This window comes from Papilio polytes, unplaced genomic scaffold, assembly GCF_000836215.1.
Source record: "Papilio polytes unplaced genomic scaffold, Ppol_1.0 DF821067.1, whole genome shotgun sequence".
Lineage (NCBI taxonomy): Eukaryota > Metazoa > Arthropoda > Insecta > Lepidoptera > Papilionidae > Papilio > Papilio polytes.
Window position 1 is genome coordinate 724,556 of NW_013528137.1, and position 22,753 is coordinate 747,308.

Below are 22,753 nucleotides of genomic sequence, written 5' to 3' on the forward strand. Positions count from 1 at the left end.
TGGACTGGCAACAGGCCTTAGCAGAGGTGCCCCTAGCCATCCTTCCATGTGGCTCAGGCAATGGCTTGGCCAGAACTATCTGCTATCATTACAAGTAAGTGATTTCTTATCTTTAAATCATTTATATGCCACTAAGGAAAGTAATATAAGGTATTTATCACATAATGATAATTTTGGAAGGTATAGGTAAATGTAAGGAATATGATTTTTTTTTAATTTTGTTTATATGGTTTTAAATGATATGATACTAGTATATTATGTATAGTATATATATAGAGGCCTAATTTAAGTTCCTTTCTCTTTACCACCCTTTTTTTATAAGGAGAGGATGGGAAGGGGAAATGGATTTGGCGGAGGAGGAGACACATAGGAAGGGGAGATATTCTCTTCATGTTCGTCTCCACCTCTGTTGGATAAGGGTAGGCAACGCATGTGCAATTGTGGATGTCTATGGGCAGCAGTCGATTTAGGAGGCTGCTTGCCCATTTGTCACATTATGTTATAAAAAAAAAAGTATTATGATAATACTTCACTCCGAGGATCTTTAATGAATGGGAATCCTATATGATTTTTATAGAGAAGCAGCTCTGTACATCTTATCCCAAGTTAAAGAAATAGGTGTGTGATGGTATCCCAATGAAATTGTCAAAACAAAAACACTTTAAAACTAATCTTAAGGTCAAATCAATTATTGTGTAAGACCTCATGATATTCACTAAAAACATTGTTATCAAACCTTGTTTGAATAAGAGAATAGTAAATTTCGCTTACTATTATTTTCAAATTTACTTATGCATCAAAGGTCAAAACCATAACTTCACTCTGACCTCCGCAAACACCTTGATAAAAGACGCGCTCTCGTTTACCTTCATTACTCGTTTATGCACTTTTTTTTCTGTTCTTACAGAGGTTTTTGATATTATTACTCTGATTTGCATGGCCATTTATCTAATGTTTATTTTTACGGAATTTTTCAAATTAAGTAAGGATTTGATATATTTGCAAGAATCGATGTTTTGTAAATATTGGTGACAACCCAAAGTTATTGTCTACTAGCTGTTGCTTGTGACTTTGTTTACGTGGAATAAAAAAAAATAATAAAAGGCATGGCATACTCAGACATAACAAAGAATATAGCTTTTTGTTCTTCAAATCGGTCTAGTAGTTTTTGGATTATTTCAATACATACAAAAATACAAATTGTGCCTCTTTATAATATTAGTATACCATAGATTATTGAATACAACAAGTTAACCTTCTATGGGCTATGTTCACTTATTCACTGGTGCTAAACTATTTAACAGAATCTAAGATCTTTTTCGTATTTTTTTTTTAAACTCGTCGATCTTGCTGTCAAACTAGGAGTAATAAATTTTTCTGCCTTTGTATGACTTACACTAAGGTTTTCACTTAACAACTAGTTACAAGCTCTGAGTAAGGTAGTTTGGGATTAATGAAAAATCAACCACATCAAAAATGATTTATTTGTATTATGTTTTGGCTAGGGCTATTTAATTATTGACTGCACCTGTGTTCTAGATAGCTCTAGATAGGTCATAATACACCGTTTAGCTACTCACTTTAATATGACATTGCAAATTGACTAACATCCTCCATGCAGTGACATGAGTGTTACAAGAGGGGTTACTGCGTATTTTTTACCGGTGGGCGGGAATTGGTGATTGTTTAATTTTTTCCTTTGTTTACTGCCAGTAAACCAGTGAAGTACTACTTATCAGATGTTTAGTCAAATTAATCTGTGTGAGCTTTTAACAGATGTTGTTTTGTAATTTCAAATTGAATTATTTTTTCGCAATTAAGTTTCAAATAACAATATTTGGAATTGGTATTTGCGGTTGTCATATGAGTAACGTTATTTTTTTTATGACTGTGTGTGATATTGAAATGTGTATGTCAAAATATGCGAGAGAGAGTGGTTTAAGCGTCACTAAAAGTGTAGATATAGTATGAGAAAAAGTAAATTGTAAGTCTCTAAGTCGTTTAAGGTTTCAATGAACTTTATACTGACCGGTTCGAAAGATTTGGTCAATTTTTTGTTCGTGTTGGTAAGTGGATAATGTCGCTGCTATTTTTGTGTTTTTTATTGTAAGTTTTTGGTAGTAAAAAAATAAAACCGAGTAAAATTATATGCAGTCTTTTATTAAGGACATTTAGATATTGACCGATAAATCCGAATAATAATTAAATATAGCTAGTCTAGAAGGATCTTATTATGCTATACGACCCAGTCTGCGAATTAAGGTGTTTATGTGAAAACTTGAATAATTTAAAAGTAAATATAAAGTGTGTGAATCTTGATGTCCTTGATAGTTATGATTTAATATTAAAATGGTTTTTACTTTAAAGTGCAATTTTTTGTGCGGACGAATGAAATATTTTTAAATAAAAAAGGAGACATTCATTTTAAGACATACCATCGTATTCAGGCTTGCTAATCAATCTTTACGGGCGGTACATAGTGTATATTATTAGATTTAGATCCTTCTGATTATTCTATTAATCCAAAATAACGTTTCACTTAATGTGACCACACGACAATCGTCATCAAATGAACACTATGAAAATCTACATAAGGGATTGCTTCAGAAATTATATAAAACCTCTTGAGTGTAGCCGTATGTTTCGAAATTTTCATTTATCCGCCGAGGTATTGTTGGTTATCGTGGTATTTACATTTTAAATGAACGTGAGATCAAAGCATTCTGTTCTCTGTTGAAATATTCATTTGTTTTTGAACACGTTGGAAGAGGCTTTTCAAAACTACGCTGCGGAAATTCAAAATAGCACAGAGAAAGTGTTTTCAAATACAAAATTCAATGCGGTCGGGTCTACAACTTTTTTTCTTCTTTTGAAAACAAATGGTAAGATAACTTATTTGCTTAAAATCTTGAAGAATTACTTATAAACACAAATGTTATTGAAATGCCTTTTTTTACTAGAAACTTTTTATTTCTGTTGAGAGTAGAAATATTCAGTTTTTATTCAGATTAGGAGCTTGTTATTATAATCAAACCAGTTTTCAGTATGCCGGTTTCTGCATGCAACAAAATAAGTGTAATATAATGTTGTATAATAGATTTACGTAAGCATTTGGAAACTTCGTTCTTACAATAATATAAAAACCAAAATAAACCACAGATTAAGATATGTATGAAGTAATAATCTATGTCCCGGATTCTGTGAGAACATTGTTTCTGAGTTTGTAAAACATATGGCCAATAGCCTATCCTCTCGTTTGCTTTAAGAGAATAAGAGAAAGCAATGTGATTGTAAACATATGGTGTAGTTCACACTAAGTATAAATTTCCGAAATCTGTTCTCATTAGGTCTCAAATAACCATTCTAAATAATTTTTGTAAGTTCATAGAATTGAATCAAGGACTTGTGGTAAACAGTTACGTAATTCTCTAAGCTTCTAAGTAATATTATTAATGTAATTTCTGAACAGAAAAATAATACATTTAAGTAAATAAGTTACAACGCTACAGATAAGTAAAACCGTAGCTGCATAAAATTGTGCAGAGTAAAATATAAATTGATTATAAATTTAGCTAACACGTTTCACATGTTTGTTTCTATTTAATTAAATCTTTTTGCGTATAATTTATTTTCTTATTTACATTGTTTTCCAAAAAATATATGTTAAATGTTCTTCAAGGTAAAACAAAATATCCTTCCACGAGTTGTTTGGAATTTCAAGTTAACATTTTGCTACGGCCTAATAATAATAATGAATAACTAATTGAACCAGTTGTTTTCATTAGCGGGTAAATTGTTAAGTGTTGCATTCCGTCATTTATACCTATTTACCAATATTTCACAATACCATCTTACATTGACTTCCAGCCTTCTCCCAATCCGGTAAAGATAACAAGGTAAAGGCCGAAGCTACTGAGGGAGCCCTCGAGCTTAGTTACTCATAAACGACGTTTAGGCTGAGCGCCATCTGCGCTCGGCCACCTTAAGCCCGGTGAATCTGTAAATGCCTTTTGAAGGCAAACAGTGGCCATTCAGTCACAAAAAAAAAATCCAGACTTTTTAGCCAATTATATTTTAACCAACTAAAAAAAGATAGAGGTTCTCAATTCGCATGTATTTTTTTAGTGGTACGATTTATTTCCAATTATTCTTAACCTTTTTTCTATTTACACATTGTCGTCTTCACATTTGCTCTAGATATGTATGTTCTTACATAAATCTATGTTCATACAGGAAGTGTTATTTAAAATGATTAATAATTTTCCGTAATAGATTTACGTTTATGATTTTAATAACACCGATAAACGCGACCAGTAAGATCCGTGTACTATAGTTTTGCCAATGTTGTTTGCAATATTTTGCTCCGTAAATGGAATAAGACAATCTTCTTTCGCAATTACAGTCCTGAAGATCCGTTTTTACTAAGCAATTCACTGCACGATTGTTATATTTTTAAATATCGTGGTCTCGTTTAGTAGGAATGAAACATTGTATACAACAATGAAGATGTGTCGCGTGTGGAACCAGTGGAAGAGCGGTCTCACTAACTTTATAAATATGTTTGCGTAACATTTACATGCTATAAAGTAGGTAAAGAAGATATACAATTAGGACATCGAATAGCCTGTCATTACTAGCTCAGTAATACAACGTCTGTCGTAAAGTTATCTTCAGCACAAACATGATTTTTAACTTTTCACGTGCGAGATAATCATCGGAGGACATTTCACAAATTTGTATGTTTTATGACTGACAATACTGATAAGAATGTATCACAAAGTATTGTATCTTTTATTACACAATTGCAGTAATCTAACAAAGATTATCTAGACGTAGGAAAATCCTTTTAGATGAGAGATTCACGGTCAAACTTATAATCAAAGGCCTATAATAAGTTTGTGTTCGTGTACAGTGTGCTTTTTTATATTATAAGGTGGCAAACAAGCAAGCGGCGAAATAGCGAAGCGACCGCTGCCCATAGACATTCGCAATAGCGGATGCGTTGCCTACCCTTAATCGACGAAGGAGGAGACGCGCATAAACAGGATATTTCCCCTTCCTATGCGTCTTCTCCACCGTCAAATCCACTTTCATTTCCCATTTTTCTCTTGTAAGAAAATGGGTGGGAAGGAAAAGGGACTAAGGACTGGTCTCCGGCATCACACTCAGACGAAACGTGGAATTTCACCCATTCCACGCCTGTATTCTGTGTGGTATTGCACCGGGCGAGCCGGCCTATTCGTGTGAAGATGTTAGAGCGGGCTCTACCGTTGTTAAACTTGTACATATGTTTCGAGAGTTCTTAATTCGCCATGTAACAGAAATTAATGCGTTTATAATATAAAATATCATCTGGATAACATTACATATGAAACAAAGAAGGGAAGTATGACACATCTATTGTAACTATGCTCTATGACTGTGATAATGAACAACAAAGAACATGTAGTAATTAACTAGTTACCGACTAACCTGGATTTATTTTGATAAGTAGCTCGATAATGTCGCAACCGTTATATTACTGCTAATAGATTTAAAACATGGTAATCTTTGTCATTTGTTGTTCATAGCTCTTTTTACCCGCAGATCAACGAGGCAAAACAATTATCATTTACATGACAAGTAGATATTTTATTTCAAGGACGAATGGTTTGAATGTAAAGGGAAATAAATCGTTTTTATTAAGTTTTTTGTTTGCAAAATAATGTAATAATACTAATTTCCATAACATGGAAACCACACAATGTGTTTAGACAACAATTTTACGATTTATATGAGTTAAGATTTTATAAACACGAAGCTATTTCGTCATAGTGTAGTGAAAGCGTAACATAAAAACCGTAACGACAAAGTATTTGGTAACCGTTCCAGTTGTTTTGCTACCAAAAATGCTTATATTTGGTCGAAATAAATAAAACTTTAATTTTATACCACTTGAAAGGTTCTGTACTGGTTTTTCTTTATATTTTTCTAATCCTGGGTTTACACTGCTTTAACACCCTTATAAAAATAAACGCCATCTCAGTTCTTTTTAAAGTGAAAGGCATTGCATGTAATAATTTTCGTACAATGTTTATTTAGGAAGCGGAAAACGAATTAACCCAAAATGATAAAATTAATCGCGATAAAATACTTAAAAACGGTTAAATATTTCCTTGATACGTTTTTGATTAAGACTTGGTTAAATAAATGTTCTTATTTAAATCATAAATGACTTGGTTAAATCATGTTCCGACGCCCCAAAGAGGCTAAGTTCCAACTGAACATTTTAATTCAGAACTGAGCGTATGTAGCGGGTTTTCGTTGCTAAACATCAATTTAACCACTTCGAAATTTCCGATCCCATAGCATACTATACTTTTCTAAAAAAGACGAGTATAATAAGCCACTTCCAATGGTGATTTTCCGCCTGCCAGTATTAAAAAACCTTCAAATATCTTTACGAAAAATCTAATGCTCGGTTCACACTTGGTCAGTACAGTTGAACAATTGCGACGACCAGTCATATATTGTATGTACTCATTGGTGCTAGTTCACACTGTGCGGAGTTGATTACCAATCCATTTATTAAGCGCTACTAACCAAGTGTGAACCGCGCATAATGTTCTTATCGTGCATTTAAAAATACTGGCAACTTAATAAATACAGTATCATGATATCACAATGTGTTTATTATCTGCGGGGATAATCATTTCGACTTACGATTACGGCCATGAAAACTAAGACAAGTTTTGAAAGCGTAAATAAGATAAGGATTTGTAATTCCGCTAGATTTAATTATCACTTTGTATCCTGGATAATTAGGGATCCTAAGTAACTAAGTTTTTAAATTTTAAGAAAGATCCTTTGTGTATCATTGTTTTTTTTTAATTAGGGTAAGCTTATGAATATTAACCAAAAAAAATGTATTTAAATCCGCACGGTCAGCGTCCCGGGCAAGAGTTATAATAAGTATATATTATTTAAACTTTGGTTGAAGAAAACATTAAAATAACAATGAAAATTTTCATATGAATACTTGTTGAATTATTATAACAACAAAGTATACTTACGTCAGTAAGCTAGAAATTGTAAAGATGTATTTTATACAACTGAAAACAGTTTGTTTTAATTACCGTGGGTTTACGCTGCCAAAATAATTGTAAACGAACATATTGTCAACGCTCTCATTCTCATGGAAAAATCTGAGTTAACAATATTTCAGTAGTAGGTGTGCATTTAGTGGAAACTTACTGCATGTTGGTGAAGGTCGCTCGTTAACATTTAAAACCTCATTTCGAGACCGGAGCGAATAAAAAATAATGACTGAATAGAGTTCTAGACTAGAATAATATCTACTAAAGTATCTATCCAGATTTATTTTCATCATTTGTATTTACATTTGTAGTTAGCATTGTCGTACTTGAAATTGATAATGGAATCATTTAAAGAAAATTTTCATATGATTACTTGCTTGTAGCCTAAGGGCTGGTATTTTTCTTTTTAACAATCTGGAACACCTATTGACAAGAATCTAAAAGGTTTCCATATTATAATTCAATTACATTTTTTATTAGGCAAAGTAAACCAGGTCACGAACGGCACGATTCCTTTATTGAATCTAATTACGTCGTAATTGTTTCAGCGAGCCGTACATACGCGAGAACCTTACTGGCATCTCCATGGGTCTGGCGAGGGGCAGGGTCACACCTATGGATGTCGTCAGGGTTGAAACTAAAACCAGTGTAAGCTCTAATTAAAGTTTTTGCATCGATACAGATAGAAATTTCTACAATAACCTTATCACTGTTGCATATCGATTCCTTTATGAAGTCAATCAATATGTTTACATAATCATCAACAATTTATATGTATATCTAATTAACCTTTTTGTCGTAACAGTTTCGTTATCCGCGACAAAGATAATGTTACACTATTCAATTGAATGCGTCCGTCACACTCGTAACAAACAAGGAGAGTTGATGCGGATACAATTATTCTTGCTGTTACGTTCATATCTACCCGATTATCGTTCGTGTGACGCATATTTGTCACGACATGTGCCATATGTTCAGTCGCAATTCTGTTTTAACATGATTTATTATACTTAATATCTAATTTTGATTTCAGATTATGTTCTCGTTTCTGTCGGTTGGCTGGGGTCTGCTTTCCGACATCGACATCGAGAGCGAGCGGCTGCGGGCTATAGGCGGACAGAGGTTCGCATTATGGGCGCTGGCGAGATTAGTCGGCTTAAGAAAGTACAAAGGCGTGCTTAGTTACGCTAAAATTAAGGATGTGAACAATCTTCCGAAACCCAAACTGCCGATCACCCTCAGCCACAGCGTCAGTCAGGACGGCGCGCTCGACTCCCCCGATGCGGAAGCGTTCATTGACTGCGACGAGCAGACTGAAGTCTTCACGAACGCAGTGAATGGTAAACATCAGCGAGTCGATTCCTGGTACTCGGTAAATTCGAGAAGGAGTGCATTTTACAGCACAAGAGGGTCCGAGTATCACAGCGTAGCCAGCGGCGGTTCGGAGATGCGGTCCCCCGTGCACGCGTGTATGCACGGCCCCGCCTCTCATCTGCCCTCCCTCATGTCACAGCTGCCCTCACACTGGGTTCACGAGGAGGGCGAATTCGTCATGGTGCATGTATCGTACCAGGCGTACATAGGCGAGGACTTGCTCTTCGCTCCTCGCTCGCAATTGTCCGACGGGGTCATGTGGATGCTTATCATTAAGGCGGGTATACCCAGATCTCAAATTCTATCGTTTCTCCTTGGTATGAGTCAAGGGACCCATTCCGACGTGAACACGGAGTACATAAAAATGATTCCTGTTAGTGCATTTAGAATAGTTCCCGAGGGACCCGACGGTTATTTGACAGTCGACGGCGAGCTTGTAGAATACGGTCCACTTCAAGCGGAAATATTCCCTAATATAGTCCATCTCCTCGTTCCAGATACAAAATAATAAGATATGTAAATGAAAAGAATTTTCTTAAATGACTGATATCAACCTGCCACTTAACCGAGCCTATGTTGAGATATAAAAGACATAATAATCTGTTACTGAATGGTTGTGGTCAAACTCAACTTTTTAAATTCTAACCTCTATTTACTGATGGGAAATTATATGAAGCATTCCATTGCAGTTGTGATTTAAGTTATATTAAATATTGTGTAATTATTACAGTAATAATTTATGGATTTGTTTAAGTTAAAATTGTGATATTTTGTTGTAAGCTCTTCAAAACAATCACATCTAGTTGCTAGTCACGTTTGTCAAATGTATGGAACTAAGTGCCAAATTTTTTATGCACTTACAAACATATTTACCCAAGGAATTGATCATTTAATGCAATTTTATTTGTTTTTCTTGAGTTTTATTTTATTCAAATTTTTTTTACAGCTAAAGCGCAGCTTTTAAGATCTAGACAATTTTATTTAAATAATGTTTTTTTATAAAATTGTTTTAAACAATTTTTATTTATAAAAAAATGTTTTTGTTTGCCTGTCGCTGGTACTGAAATAATACATTTTAAAAAAATGAAATATTTTTCCTTAGTTCTATATTATTTTTGCAATTTTTCATTAAAGCATTTAACGCTTTGGCGTCATATTTCCTTTGAGGCACAATTTTTTTAAGAATTACATTAAGATAATGCTTGCCCTATTATGTTGTCGAGATATTATATTTTATTGTAATTTTATTAAAAAAAATATAAGGGTGTGTGCATTAATTTAGATAATAGTTTTGAATGGTTTTGGGATGTGTGATTCTACTTAATATTAGCAGTATTAATTTATTAAGTGTACTTTATAATATTTCTGTGATAATAAAATTTTCTGCCATAGATGCCTACAGAGCGAAACCCCAGTAATTGGTTTTCTGTTTTTTTTTTAAATATTGTTACGCATTTTCTACAAATGCCTTTTTAAAGTTTTTTTCACTTTCAATTGGTTTTAATTTTCAACACTATTACCATAAGTTGAAAATGAACATTATTGATATCTCTGGTTTTTTTTAAAGAGAATATCAGAGATGCATGTTTTTGTACAAATGTTACAGTAGTGGCAACCCAAAGAATAAATAAATAGCACACCTTCATTGAAATTTTTAACATTTTAAAATTATTTAATCTGTAAACTGTACATAAATATTAAGATATGTTGAGTTCAAATGTTACTAGAGTTTATTCAATGTTTTACAATTGCATGCAGCATTGATAATAACCGTCAAGAAATTTATGAACTTTAAAAGTTTATAAAAATGTTACTAATAAATAATTAATATTTTGATAGCGTTTTTATTATTTTTCATCTAGATGAGAAAAGAGGAGCAAAAATCGTATGATGTAGACATTTACTACTATGAATTAGAATGAACTTTTTTATCCATATAATGGTTCATGGCTTGAAAAAATTCTTTTTCAAGGGATTTCACATACCTTTTTCAAATTAAACCATGATAATGTTTTAGAATGTAAGTATACCTTCTATAATCATACACCACACATTTAATTTTCTATTTCCAAGTATTTTTTGAACTTACTTTTTCAATGAGTTTATTATTTTTCTAAACAAAGGTCTGTTAATAAAACATTAAAATACCATTGAAAATCAAACATGTTTATTTCTTATATCATATACAATTTCATGTATTATTTCTAAATATTATAATTAAATCTTATAACTATTAAATCATGGCAAACATTTCTTGTTTATGTGAAACAAACATGAATTTGTCACAAAGTGAAAATGATAAAATTAAATTAGAAAATATATCTATTATTCACATTAGGAAATTAAAAGATTTATTATTAGTTTTGTAGATAAATAAAAACATTTATAATAAATTTATCTGAGTTTTAAAGAGTCAAGACTGTCAAGTAAATTTTGAACTTCCGACTCCACTTGCTCCCGTGTGCTAATACACTCAAGCCTCTGACGGACGGATTCGAGATCACCAGAATCAGCTTTTTGAATTTTCATATATTTAAGCATCATCTCAACAACAAGGCAAATTTCACTAATAAGTTGGCGAGTCTCTTCAAAATAACCGGCACCGCTTGGACGCATTTGAATTAGTTTTAATTTACTTTGAGCCAATTGAATGGGATTTCGACCATTCCTGTCATTGGAATTAACATCTGTACCAGCATCAAGCAGTTCAATTACCACAGGTATATGATTAGTACATGCCGCAAGGTGCAATGGGGTGTTACCAAGAGTATCTTTTATATTAGGGTTAGCGCCGTGCCTTAACAGAACTTTTACAACATCGACGTATCCACGACATGCTGCTAAATGTAAAGGACTTCGTTTATGCTCATCTGAAGAGTTCGGATCAGCGCCCGAAGACAGTAATTTTTCCACAAGTTCGGAGTTGTTTGTCGAAGCAGCAAATCGAAGCTTCTGATTTCTTGTTGAATAAATCGTAGCACTGCAACGATATTTAATCCGGCAATGTCTGGCCTTCGTGGTACATTTTATTTTACCAATTAAATCGTGAGGTTCGTCGAAGAAATCTCTTGATATCCCCTCATTTCCAGGCAAGTCTAACGAATTTGCTAAGGGATTAAATTCTATAATACACGGAGAATGATCAATGTTTTGATTATCACTACTTTCATTACTGGTGTCAACTCCGGAGTCTGCCATTATTCATTCAATTCTTTCTGCTTAGAAAGTTATCTTACTGCTTTCAACTCCTGAAGAAAATTCACTTAAACGTTCTAATAAACCCAGTACGAAACGAATAAAATAGAAATCATAAAAATAAAAATCTTTGAGCTGAGCACTGATTGAGTGATTGATTGTAGGAATAAAAAAAATAAAGTTAACTGAGTGTTGCTAGTTACTATCCAGTTTCTTGCTACTTATTTATTTATAAACGCTTTATATACTTGCTAATTCATGTTCCTTAGCATTACAAGATAATGACAACAAAAATTAAAATCCAAATACTTAATTTGCATTATTGTGAATTACGTAATGTAAAGGTATAAAAATAATTAACATTTCTGTATACTCTGTAAGACTGAACTTTGAAAATGACAAACAGTGACAGGTGGTAAGGCGAAATTGACAGCGACAGCGTATTGCGAATCGTTTTCAGAAGTTATTTCTGAGATATTTTTAACAATATTGCTGCGTAAATTCTATAAGACATGCAGCAGCTCACGATATTCATGGTAAGTAAAAATTTTCAATAAAAATTAAAGTAACTGCAATTGTTATTTATTGGTGTTTAAATAACCTAAATTATTTTACCGCAAGGATATCGAAAGCTCTCGTTCGTATATCGATGAGCTGTATTCATCAGAGGCTGATAAAACGTTAGAAGCGTTAGTGACTTTAAAGAATTCAGTTATTGGAAGTAATAGACAAAAAAGTTCTGTTATACGACAAGGAATTGTGCCGCGATTGCTACAGCTGATGTCTGATGAAACACTCGATGCTGATGTTAGATTGCAAGCTACTATAACAATAGGTAATATATTTCTCCATACATTTAATTGCGCTCTGTTGACATAGAACAATTTATATTTAGATTAATATTTCAAAGGCATTGAACACTAAAAACAATATTTGTTGCATTGACCTCTGATATCAATGAGTTTTGCTCTATTCTTAGTTGATAGCGAACATAACATATTTCTGATTTCGTATTATGTGTTTATTATTTACTAATTAATTAGTAATAAGAAGTATGACAGACTTATTGATCAATTCAACTAATTTATTAGTATATAAATTTACTTATTAAATATTAGGCCAACCATGATCTCTGTAAGTTAGATCTACTCTTATTATCTGTCTTAAATAAACACAGTCAAGGTTGTATTTATTAGGTTTATTTTTAATTTAGTTGTTTTCATTTCACCAGGTTCACTGGCCAAAGGTACAACAGAAGATGTCAGTACACTAGTGGAGCAAGGAGTTGTTACCTCATTGGTGCAGTTGTTAAAAACAGTCCCTATAGATACAAAATTAATGGAGGCTGTGCTTAGTGCTTTGAAAAGTTTCTTCCTACATTATCCACCACCAGTTTCAGCGTTGCCTGCGGATATGAAATTGTTAGCTAAATTGACACGTAAGTATTTTATTAACTAGCTGTTCTCTTTTACTTCGTCCATGTGGGATGAAAAAATATAGCCTATGTGACTCACTGATAATATAGCTTTTTAATAGTGAAACAATTTATGAAATTGGCACAGCAGTTTTTTAATTATTTCAATATGTACAAAAATACAGATCTTTCCTCTTTATAATATTAGTATAAACAATTTTTATAACTAGACATTTAACAAAACTTGCTGATATTTGCTGAAGAATCAATTACACTTTTGTACAATACTTTTGCTAATATACACCCAAAATCCAAAGAAAAAATTGATGAAAAAGCGATAAGCCAAGATCATGGCAAAATGCATAAACAGGCTATATTCAAGTTTATTAGTTTCGCATTACTAGTTTTCTTTTTGCAATAACAAGTAAATTTATTTAACCTTTTTGATTACAGAAATAGCACGGGAAGGTTCTCTAAACTCCAGAGCTTCTATAGTTCGGATACTATCAATATGGGTTGGAGGGCCAATAGAGCAGGAAGCTCTCTGTTCCTCTGGTACCCTGGAGGCAGCAGCAGCATTGCTAGCATCACAGTCATCACCACCGCCCACCCTCGCTTTACCAGCTCTTGATCTGCTAGCAGCTGTATGCTATGAGAATGCCAATGTATCACAGATTGCATTGAACACACGGTATGTATACACAAGTTGCATATTTTAACATTTGAAAACTATATATATATATATTTTTTTTTATGTTAATTTTACTATTTAATTAGTAAATAAGTGTGTATAAGACATTAACCCTTTATTCGATAGTGTCCAGTGTGACGAACTAATTTAAAAAAAATCTGTTTCATTTATATCATCACATTCATATTTCATATTTCCTCATATACTCAACCAAGTTAAGAGTTAAATAACTATACCATAGATTTTAATGTTGCTTAATGACATCAATTACGGCATTGCTATTTATTTGTGAATAACAGCATCATAACAGTAATGACATAATTTTTCTTTACAAATAGTTTAATATTGTACATTTCTTAATATTTGTACTAACTCTGTATTAATTCACATCCGATTAACTTTGTTTTGAGTTAATTTTTCTTATAATGAAAACAGTATATAAACTTATAAACCATTCTTGATATATATCAAACTCTTTTCTACTATTTATTTACTAATATTTTCACCAGCTAAAATATAACAATAAAATGTTCGGTTTCGTTTTCACCATATAAATGTTTAGTATATAGGTAAATATTCACTATATTTGTTAATTTATTGACATAGACCTATGCGTTTTAGGCATGGTGACAAAACGATACCCGAACTTCTAACGTTTCTAGTGTCACGTGACAAGCCTCTGCCGGTCGCGCTCGGCGCCGCGCGCTGTCTCACCTTTTTGCACCGCGCGGGGGCTCTGCCGCCGGATGATAACAGGTATACTATACACTAAATGAACATTAAAAAAAACAAAAAAAATGTTACACTGGCTGTTGACCTAAAACTTACAAACTCGTGTAACACTTTCACGTACAGTAGCGGAAATCCGCGGTGTATAAAATTAAGACTGTACTAAAGAAACACACTACCATACAAAAAAACAATTTAGTAATACTACGGGATAAAAAAAAATCGTACTTTACGACTTTTTTTCGTAAATACATATTGAAAGGCTACCTATTCGTTGTTCAGCGTCTTAATGTGAACAAAACGTTCAAACGACTGGCTCTTAATGTAGAACACCACCAAATCCCCCGATTGTACATTGTCTCCGGTAGCATGTGCGTTGAGTAAAAGATTTACAGACATGTGATTATGGAAACTTCCAAATTGCAAGAATATGCTATATCATTGTATTGCGATTCCTTTTTAACAGACATATAACATGCAATTATTGGGTCATTGCCAAATTTGTATATCTTACTGAAGCCAAAACGACCGATGGATTTAGGGTAGGGTCTTTGTGTTTAATTTTATTCGTCCTCAATTACAAACGTAAACGCCATTTTACATCCGAAAACAATTACTAAATAAATATGACTTTTTAAATTGTTTTTTAATATCCCAAGAGATTAAAGAAATATACACAGTAGTTGATACTTCATTTGAGATATTTTTCATATGATCACTAACGCTATATCAATAAGATAGTCTCAAAACCACATATCAATGTATATAATTGTATTCAAAATAAGTGCCAATGGGTGTCATTAAATTATATTTAGGGCTTGTCCCAACACTGGCTGATAGCGGCCCAGATAGCTTAAAATGACGTCACTGTCAGACAAGGTAACAAAATCCGATGTTTCATTCACATTTTACACGTTGGATTTTTATCAGACAAATTAAGAATTCGGTAGGACTGACACTTAATTGTTTATATTTTCTGTGACACTGCTTATATGTTTTAGTTTATTTTATAAAAAAGATGGGGCTTATTATAATTTTGTAAAATGTTTTATTACATGTCAATACAAGGACACTAGGTGGCGCTAAATTTGACAACTAAGATAGTACCTTTCAGAGAAAGTACCGGTGAAAAATTTTTGTTGTGTATGTCTAGTCTATATATTTTATATGTGTTTGTTAATACCAGAGTGGTTTTCGGTGCATTGCCGTGTCTGGCGCGACTGTGTACCAAAGACATACCGGAGGACATAAGGGCAACGGCCGCTGAAACTTTGGCATACTTAGCTGAGGTATTGAAACTTTGATTTAATAATTCACAAATTTAAGCACCAATAGCCTAATAGTTTGGGAATACCGATTTTTGAGGGTTCGAATCCCGCCATTCCACTATTGTGAACCATATTCTAGCACAAACCTAGAGCTTAGTTGGAATGGTTAAAGGAAATATTAGTAATTTAATATGAATTTAAGAATATTTTAATATAAAAAAGACCAACAAACACACATCGGCGATTTTATTCGCTGAAATGAATCGACCGCTACACATATCTGCAAAAGCAGATATGTTTTTAAACGACGGAGGAGGGGCACACACAGAAAGAGTATATTTTTTCTATGCGTCTGTCAGGATGGCTTTTCTGTCCAAGTTAACACTCTTATGCTACTATATATTTTTGTATACTAAAGTTAACTGGCAAAACAATGCGGCGTGTAAAGTGTTTAAAGAATTATAATTGTTTTTTTTTTAAATAGTGCATTTTTTGTTTCAGGTTGATACGTCATTACAAAGGTTAGCAGCGATATCGAACCATTTGATGTGTTCGCTCGCAGATTTAGTGGAGTGTCCCTCAGGGGTCGCTAAGGAAGGCGCATTTAAGTGTTTCGCGTCTCTGGGAGCTAATGACGAAGATATCAGAAAGAGGATAATAGAAACACACGGTCTTATGGTGCATGTTGTATACGGAATGAATAATCAAGATGCCACTGTAAGTTATTTTATACCATTACTAGCCGTTGCTCGCGGCTTTGTCCGCGAAATAAATATACCCTATGTTACACACAGATAAATTACCTTACTATTGATGAAATTTAAAAGTGGGTTTTTATTAATGTGATTAGTTTTGTATGATATTAATGGGGAGAAAATTTCCTTATGCTTAATTCCTAATGACTTTTGACAGATTTGACATATGTCAAATTTGAATTATGACATCTATCGAATGTAACACAGATAATCAATGGTCTTTGTTGCCAGCTATTTCAAGTTTTTTTCACCTATTGAAGTGTTTAATTTGAATTTCAGGTAAGATTAGCAGCTGTAAGATGTTTGCACTCGCTGTCTAGATCAGTTCAGCAGTTGAGGACAACATTTCAGGTGAATATTAAAAAACCACCATTTATAGTTTAACAGACTTGAAAATAAACGCGATATAAAGTTAAACTTAGATATAAACTGAGTATAATTTTTGCTTATATTCAATTTATTCCTAAGTTTAATTTTATACCGTTTTCATTCGTAAGGCCGTTAGTGTTCTTCCAGATTTTTGTCTAAATGTTTTCGACATGCATAGTAATAACATCCATCCATCATTTTATTACATTACTATAATCTAGTAATAGCACTTTAGCTTAATATTATATGTTTTTACATATAGAACCAAAAGACATTTGAAATTATATAGACTAGACGTGGACAACATTTTTTCACTGGTAACTTCTTTGAAAGGTACTACGTTAGTTTGGTCTTTGTATTGACATGTGATAAAACATTTTAGAAAATTATAATAAGCTCCATTTTTGTTAGAAAATAAAATAAAATATATACATTTAAATTTTATTTTTTGTAACCTATTGCCAATTAATTTAAATAAATTAATTTATTAATATGTTGTTTCAAGGACCTATTATTAGTGTTAGTGTAAAATGTTTTCAACTATGTTCCTCGATATGTTTTTGAATGCTATGTTTTTCAATAAAAATATTTCTTTTCTATATGTATTTAGCTATTTCTTTGTACAGGACCATGTGGTGTGGCGGCCTTTAATGCAATTATTGAAGGACTCTCCGGACACAGAGTTGCTGACTGTAGGAACTTCAACACTCTGCAATTTACTGCTAGAATTCTCACCTGCGAAGGAACCTATGTTAGACCAAGGTACTTTAACTAATTTTATAATAAAATATTTCTGGTATAATGCCTATGCGTTCTTTTAGACTATCCTCTACAACTATGCCAAATTTCATCGAGATTCGTTCAGCCATATAAACTACAAATTCTAATAAACATCCATCCATCCATCTAAACTTTTGAATTTTTAACATTAGTAAGAGGTAAGATTACAAATAGCACTCTCTCTTTGTATATTATTTAATAACTCTGTTTCTTATTGTGATAAAATTCTTGTTTTTTTTAATTGTTTTAATATGTTTTTAAATTTCAACAGGTGCTGTAGAAATGTTATGTAATTTGACGAAAAAACCCGAAGCTGCGCTAAGATTGAATGGAATTTGGGCTTTAATGAATATGGCGTTTCAGGTAAGTTATCCATTTTTACTTTATTCTGTTACTTTTTGATCGTTTAATTTTTTACAATAAGAAACTAGGTTGTACTCGTGACTTCGTCTGCAATGAGTTAAACAAAGAAAACAATTAGTAGCCTATGTGTTTTATCTGATTAAGTTTTACTGTGCCAAATATCATCAAGATCCAATGAGACATATTGGAGAGACAAACAAACATCCATCCATCTAAACTTTTGTATTTACAATATTAGTAACATATAACATTGTTAGACGCCAGTAATAACAATACCACGACCACACAGAAGATAGTGAAGTGAAAGTAATTCCGCGAACAATTTAAGAAGTGTGCTGGCCATACAATTTATTTAAGTTCACATTCCCTTTTCACCCTTTAATTATAAGCAAATAACAGAAAGGTAGAGTAAATTTGACGAATGTTGAGACACAGGAAGGGGAAATATCCTCTCTCTGTCGATTAAAGGCAGACAACGCTTATACTTATCTATGGGCAACGGCTTCGCTATTTCAGCGAATCCAGGTGTCTTATCTGCTATCTTATGATAATTTCTGTTTAATTCCAGGCGGAGCAGAAAGTGAAACAACGTATCCTATGTTGTTTGGGAACGGAGCAAATGTTTCGGTTACTAAGTGACAGAGATACACGAGTTATTATGAAGACATTGGGCCTTTTAAGAAATTTATTGTCAACGCGGCAGCATATAGACGCTATTATGAGCGAATATTCCTCACAAGTTATGCCGGTAATTATATTTTTAAGTTATCCTAGGGTCAAACTTTACTAGCTTTTATTTTTGACTAAAAAAATAGCAAATAAATAATGTTACTTAGATAATTAGCTTTATAATGGTGATTTTGAATCGGCTTAATAGTTTTTATATCATAGACAAAAATACAAATCTTTCCTCTTTATAATATTAGTATACTATCCCGTCATTCGATTATTGTAAACCATATACCACATACCAGCTTAGTTGGAGTGGTTAAAGGAATTATTAGTAAACTGGCTTTCGCTCGCGACTCGGTTCGCGTGGGATTGAAAAAAAAAAACAAAACTGAGTAGCCTAAGTGTTCTTCCAGACTAGTCTCTAATATGCCAAATTTCATCAAAATCTGTTCTAATCTAAAGTTTCACATTTATAATATTAGTAAATTAACAAAAATATACTATTTTTTGTTTGAAATTATTGATTTTCTTAATAAAAGTAGTGAATGTCAGGCAGTGATCGTGGTGCTGGAGGGCTCGTACCCCACGGAGGTGAAGGAGCAGGCGCTCTGCATCCTCGGCAACATCGGCGACGGCGAGCGCTCGCGCGACCTCATCATGGACAACGAGGACCTGCTCCGGAAACTTGTGGACTACCTGGTTAGTTACTGATCAAAAGCATATTCCAATATATACAAAAATACAAATCTTTCCTCTCTATTCTATAAGTATAAATGTAAATGAGAAGTAAAACGAATTTAGGGTCTATCTAAAATATGTATTTTAACGAGTTAATTAAACGTATATTGTGTACTTCTTTTAAATTTTAAATGTGTGGTGTAAATTCAAACAACTAATACATCTATATTCTACTAGTACAAACGCCGTATTTAAAGTCGTAAATTGGTGACTAAAAATGACTCTTAACACAAATTTTATATACCTAAAGAAAAATTTATGATTGGGCGATATCGCTTTACGTTCTCATTTACCATTTTGGGCTATACATGGGAATCTGTGATTCGCATACCAATAGCGGCCTCCTTTTGGACAAATGCTTCTTAACACCAGCCTTGACATATTGTTAAGAGCATATTTACAATTGTATGTGACTGGTGTCAGGCTCACCCCGAGAGCAAGCTGCAGGGCGCGGCGCTGTTCGTGGTGACCAACCTGGTGTGGCGCGAGGAGGCGGGCGCGGAGGCGCGCCAGGCTCGCCTCGCCGAGCTGGGCGTGCTGCGCGCGCTCAAGCTGCTCTACGCGCGGCAGGACGCCGGCCCGCTGCACGACAAGTACGCACAGTACGCACTCCACAGTACACACAGTACGCACAACACAGTACACAAAGTACACACAGTACACACAGTACGCACAGTACGCACAGTACACACAGTACGCACTGTATGCACAGTAAACACGCACGCACCAACGACAACTCAACAAACGGTGACACCAGACCTTTAAGAAATATACAGACTAGGCATAGTAAACATTTTATCTCGATACTTTCTCTGAAAAGTACTATCTCAGTTGTCAAGTTAAGTGCCACCTCGTGCCCTTGTTTTGACATGTAATAAAATATTCCACAAAATTATAATAAGCTCTATTTTTTTTTTCAATAAACTAAACAGCGTCAAAAATAAAACATAGAAATTCAACGATTTTGTAAAAAATGTCTCAATTGAATTGTCAACTATGCCCAATCTGTGCATATATTTTTTAATCTCTTTGGCTGTGACATACATAAAAATGACGAGTTTCGCGGATATACTATAAGACAGTTATCGTAATATAATAAAGTAATTTTAGTCAAGCTGTCAAATGATTCTTTAGTACTAAAATGTACGTTATTATCATAATTTATTGATTTATGTATTTGCAGAGTGACGGCGGTGCTGTCGCAGTTCAACGAGTTCACATAACGCGGTGCAGGAACAGATTGGTGCAGTGCTTGTGATCTGACAGTGAGTTATCGAGTCATGACTGTTATCTAGTTGATAGTTGGTGATCGCTAAGTGTATTGTACATAGCTAAGTTCGCTACTTAGTATTGTTATCACAGGAGGCGTGTAGGAGTAAAATCAGTCGCGTTCAATATTTCAAACTCAAACAAGTTACAGAAACATATTTTAATGGCCATTAAATTCATTAGAAACACGTTTCTAATGAAATTAATATCCATTAGAAACATGTTACTAATGAAATTAATATCCATTAGAAACATGTTACTAATGAAATAAATATCTATTAGAAACATGTTTATTGATGTTTTTAATAATTGTTGGTTTGAAATGATTGAACGTTGCTACTTTTACTTCTACATGTCACTCATATGTTATCGAAAAATTATTTATTTTAATTTATCATGTTGACATCTTGTGAATCATTTGTCGATCAGTTAATTTATCATAACCTAGTATTGATTTTTTTTTTCATTTATTCATAGCGGTATACAAAGACGTCTTCCGCTGTCCTAGTTAACCTGAAAATATGCATTGTTACTAATAAATGATGATTTTTTCAACAAATAATCCTTTATTACATATTACCAACCTTTGTGGTGCTAATTGTAAATTAGTTCCGTTTTTACATTAAAACAACAAATGTACAATAAATAAAATGAAATTTAAAATGGCATCTAAACGATATTCATTTTTCAGTACACAATAATTAGTACATAGACATGAAATTATTTTTTTAAGATTGTCATAAATTATTACGTAACCTAACATTAATTTCTATATGGTCACAATTTTCTGCTATAATTTGGCTTTCTGTTATTAAAAAAAAAAACAAAATAACCACTTTCTTAGTGGCAACATTCTTTGTGACAGAAATAAATAAAAATTTCGCGCGTTTTTTGCAAGAATTATATTATGTTATCTATGATATTATTGCTACTAAATATTGTACTTAAAACGCAATGGATGAATGTTTAATTTGTATATACTTGAATTACATTTGCGAAAATTGTTAAAAAATCACGATATTAAAATCAATGTTTTAAATTATATGCTATAGATATTATAACCTATCGATAACTGTCACAAGTGAGGGGAAGAAAGGCCTCTGATGCTCAGTGTTGCCATTTGAAAGATATGCGAAAGATATTATATAAAATTGTTGTGTTAAGAATACTCATTGAATTTATATAAAAATTTATAGCACATTAGCAACAATTAACAATAAAATACATTGATTGAAGTATAAAAGAAAATTTTAAAATGCGTTTCAAATAATACATATAAAACCAGCGCCATATTGTGGCGTCGCTGTCAAAATAAAAAAACCATTTTAAATACATTTATATTAAAACTCAGAGTTAAAATGTTTTGTTAATAACTGGTTCATTTTAGCATCTTATTTATCCCAAATATAGATTACAAGGTTTTTATTTTTTTATAATGTACATATATAAATATGAAGGATTTGAATACATAAACTTGTCGCTAAGATGTTTTTGAACTGTGATTCAAAGGACTGATGATAGTTTAAAAAAACAAATACAGGACAATGTACACGTGGGATAATCAGCAACAAGATATTTATCCGATATTTATATGTTTAAGTATTTTCTCGAATATTAAATATTTATTCATTATACAGAAGAACCTCGATAACTCAAACCAAAAAATATGTTCCCTTCTTAACAGAGTCCAAAACCTAAACATAGACCCTTGATAACTTAAAACCTCTATAACTTAAAATATTTTGTGTTTCCCTTGGACTTTAACTTATCGAGATTCTACTGCATTTATTTTGTATATGTGTGCTATACGATCATATTTTATTTCATAAATATTTTGATAAACTTTAATTTTGTTTTGTTGCTGACTGTACTTCCTGACAACGGATTAAAATTCATTCTGTACTAGCTTAATTTCTGTTGTGAATATTATTACATAAAAATTTTACAATCATGTACCATTATTATATTTGATGTTAATATGGAATTACCTAATTTAATTTCGTAATTGAAATTTAAAAATATATATCCAGTTATGTTTCCCTGTTATGGATTAAAATGAA

The 22,753-nt window shown here is 32.7% G+C and overlaps 3 protein-coding genes across 4 annotated transcripts in view; 2 read left to right on the forward strand and 1 right to left on the reverse strand.

Annotated features, from left to right (window-relative positions):
- LOC106109649 (sphingosine kinase 1-like) overlaps positions 1-9,441 on the forward strand; it is a 10,283-nt gene extending 842 nt beyond the window's left edge. The window contains exons 2-4 of the mRNA XM_013291234.1: positions 7-94; positions 7,625-7,724; positions 8,110-9,441. Of these exons, the coding sequence (XP_013146688.1) occupies positions 7-94; positions 7,625-7,724; positions 8,110-8,958 (1,037 nt within the window). The 3' untranslated portion in view covers positions 8,959-9,441. The remainder of the gene's footprint in view (positions 1-6; positions 95-7,624; positions 7,725-8,109) is intronic.
- A 1,159-nt stretch (positions 9,442-10,600) lies between these two features.
- LOC106109704 (ankyrin repeat domain-containing protein 54-like) lies at positions 10,601-11,818 on the reverse strand. Its single transcript, XM_013291297.1, has one exon. The coding sequence runs from the start codon at positions 11,646-11,648 to the stop codon at positions 10,845-10,847; it is 804 nt and encodes a 267-aa protein (XP_013146751.1). The 5' UTR covers positions 11,649-11,818; the 3' UTR covers positions 10,601-10,844.
- Positions 11,819-12,061: 243 nt separating this feature from the next.
- LOC106109838 (armadillo repeat-containing protein 8-like) lies at positions 12,062-22,467 on the forward strand. Of its 2 annotated transcripts, none has more exons than XM_013291465.1 (14): positions 12,062-12,181; positions 12,267-12,480; positions 12,877-13,083; positions 13,513-13,750; positions 14,372-14,506; positions 15,666-15,768; positions 16,249-16,464; positions 16,782-16,853; positions 17,498-17,633; positions 17,923-18,014; positions 18,583-18,762; positions 19,239-19,385; positions 19,848-20,026; positions 20,608-22,467. In XM_013291465.1, exons 1-14 carry the CDS (start codon positions 12,158-12,160, stop codon positions 20,645-20,647), a joined length of 1,983 nt encoding a protein of 660 aa, XP_013146919.1. In that variant the 5' UTR covers positions 12,062-12,157; the 3' UTR covers positions 20,648-22,467. The 2 variants fall into 2 exon arrangements, with proteins under 2 accessions (XP_013146919.1, XP_013146920.1); XM_013291466.1 differs by having other exon boundaries at positions 19,848-20,017.
- Positions 22,468-22,753: the final 286 nt, after the last annotated feature.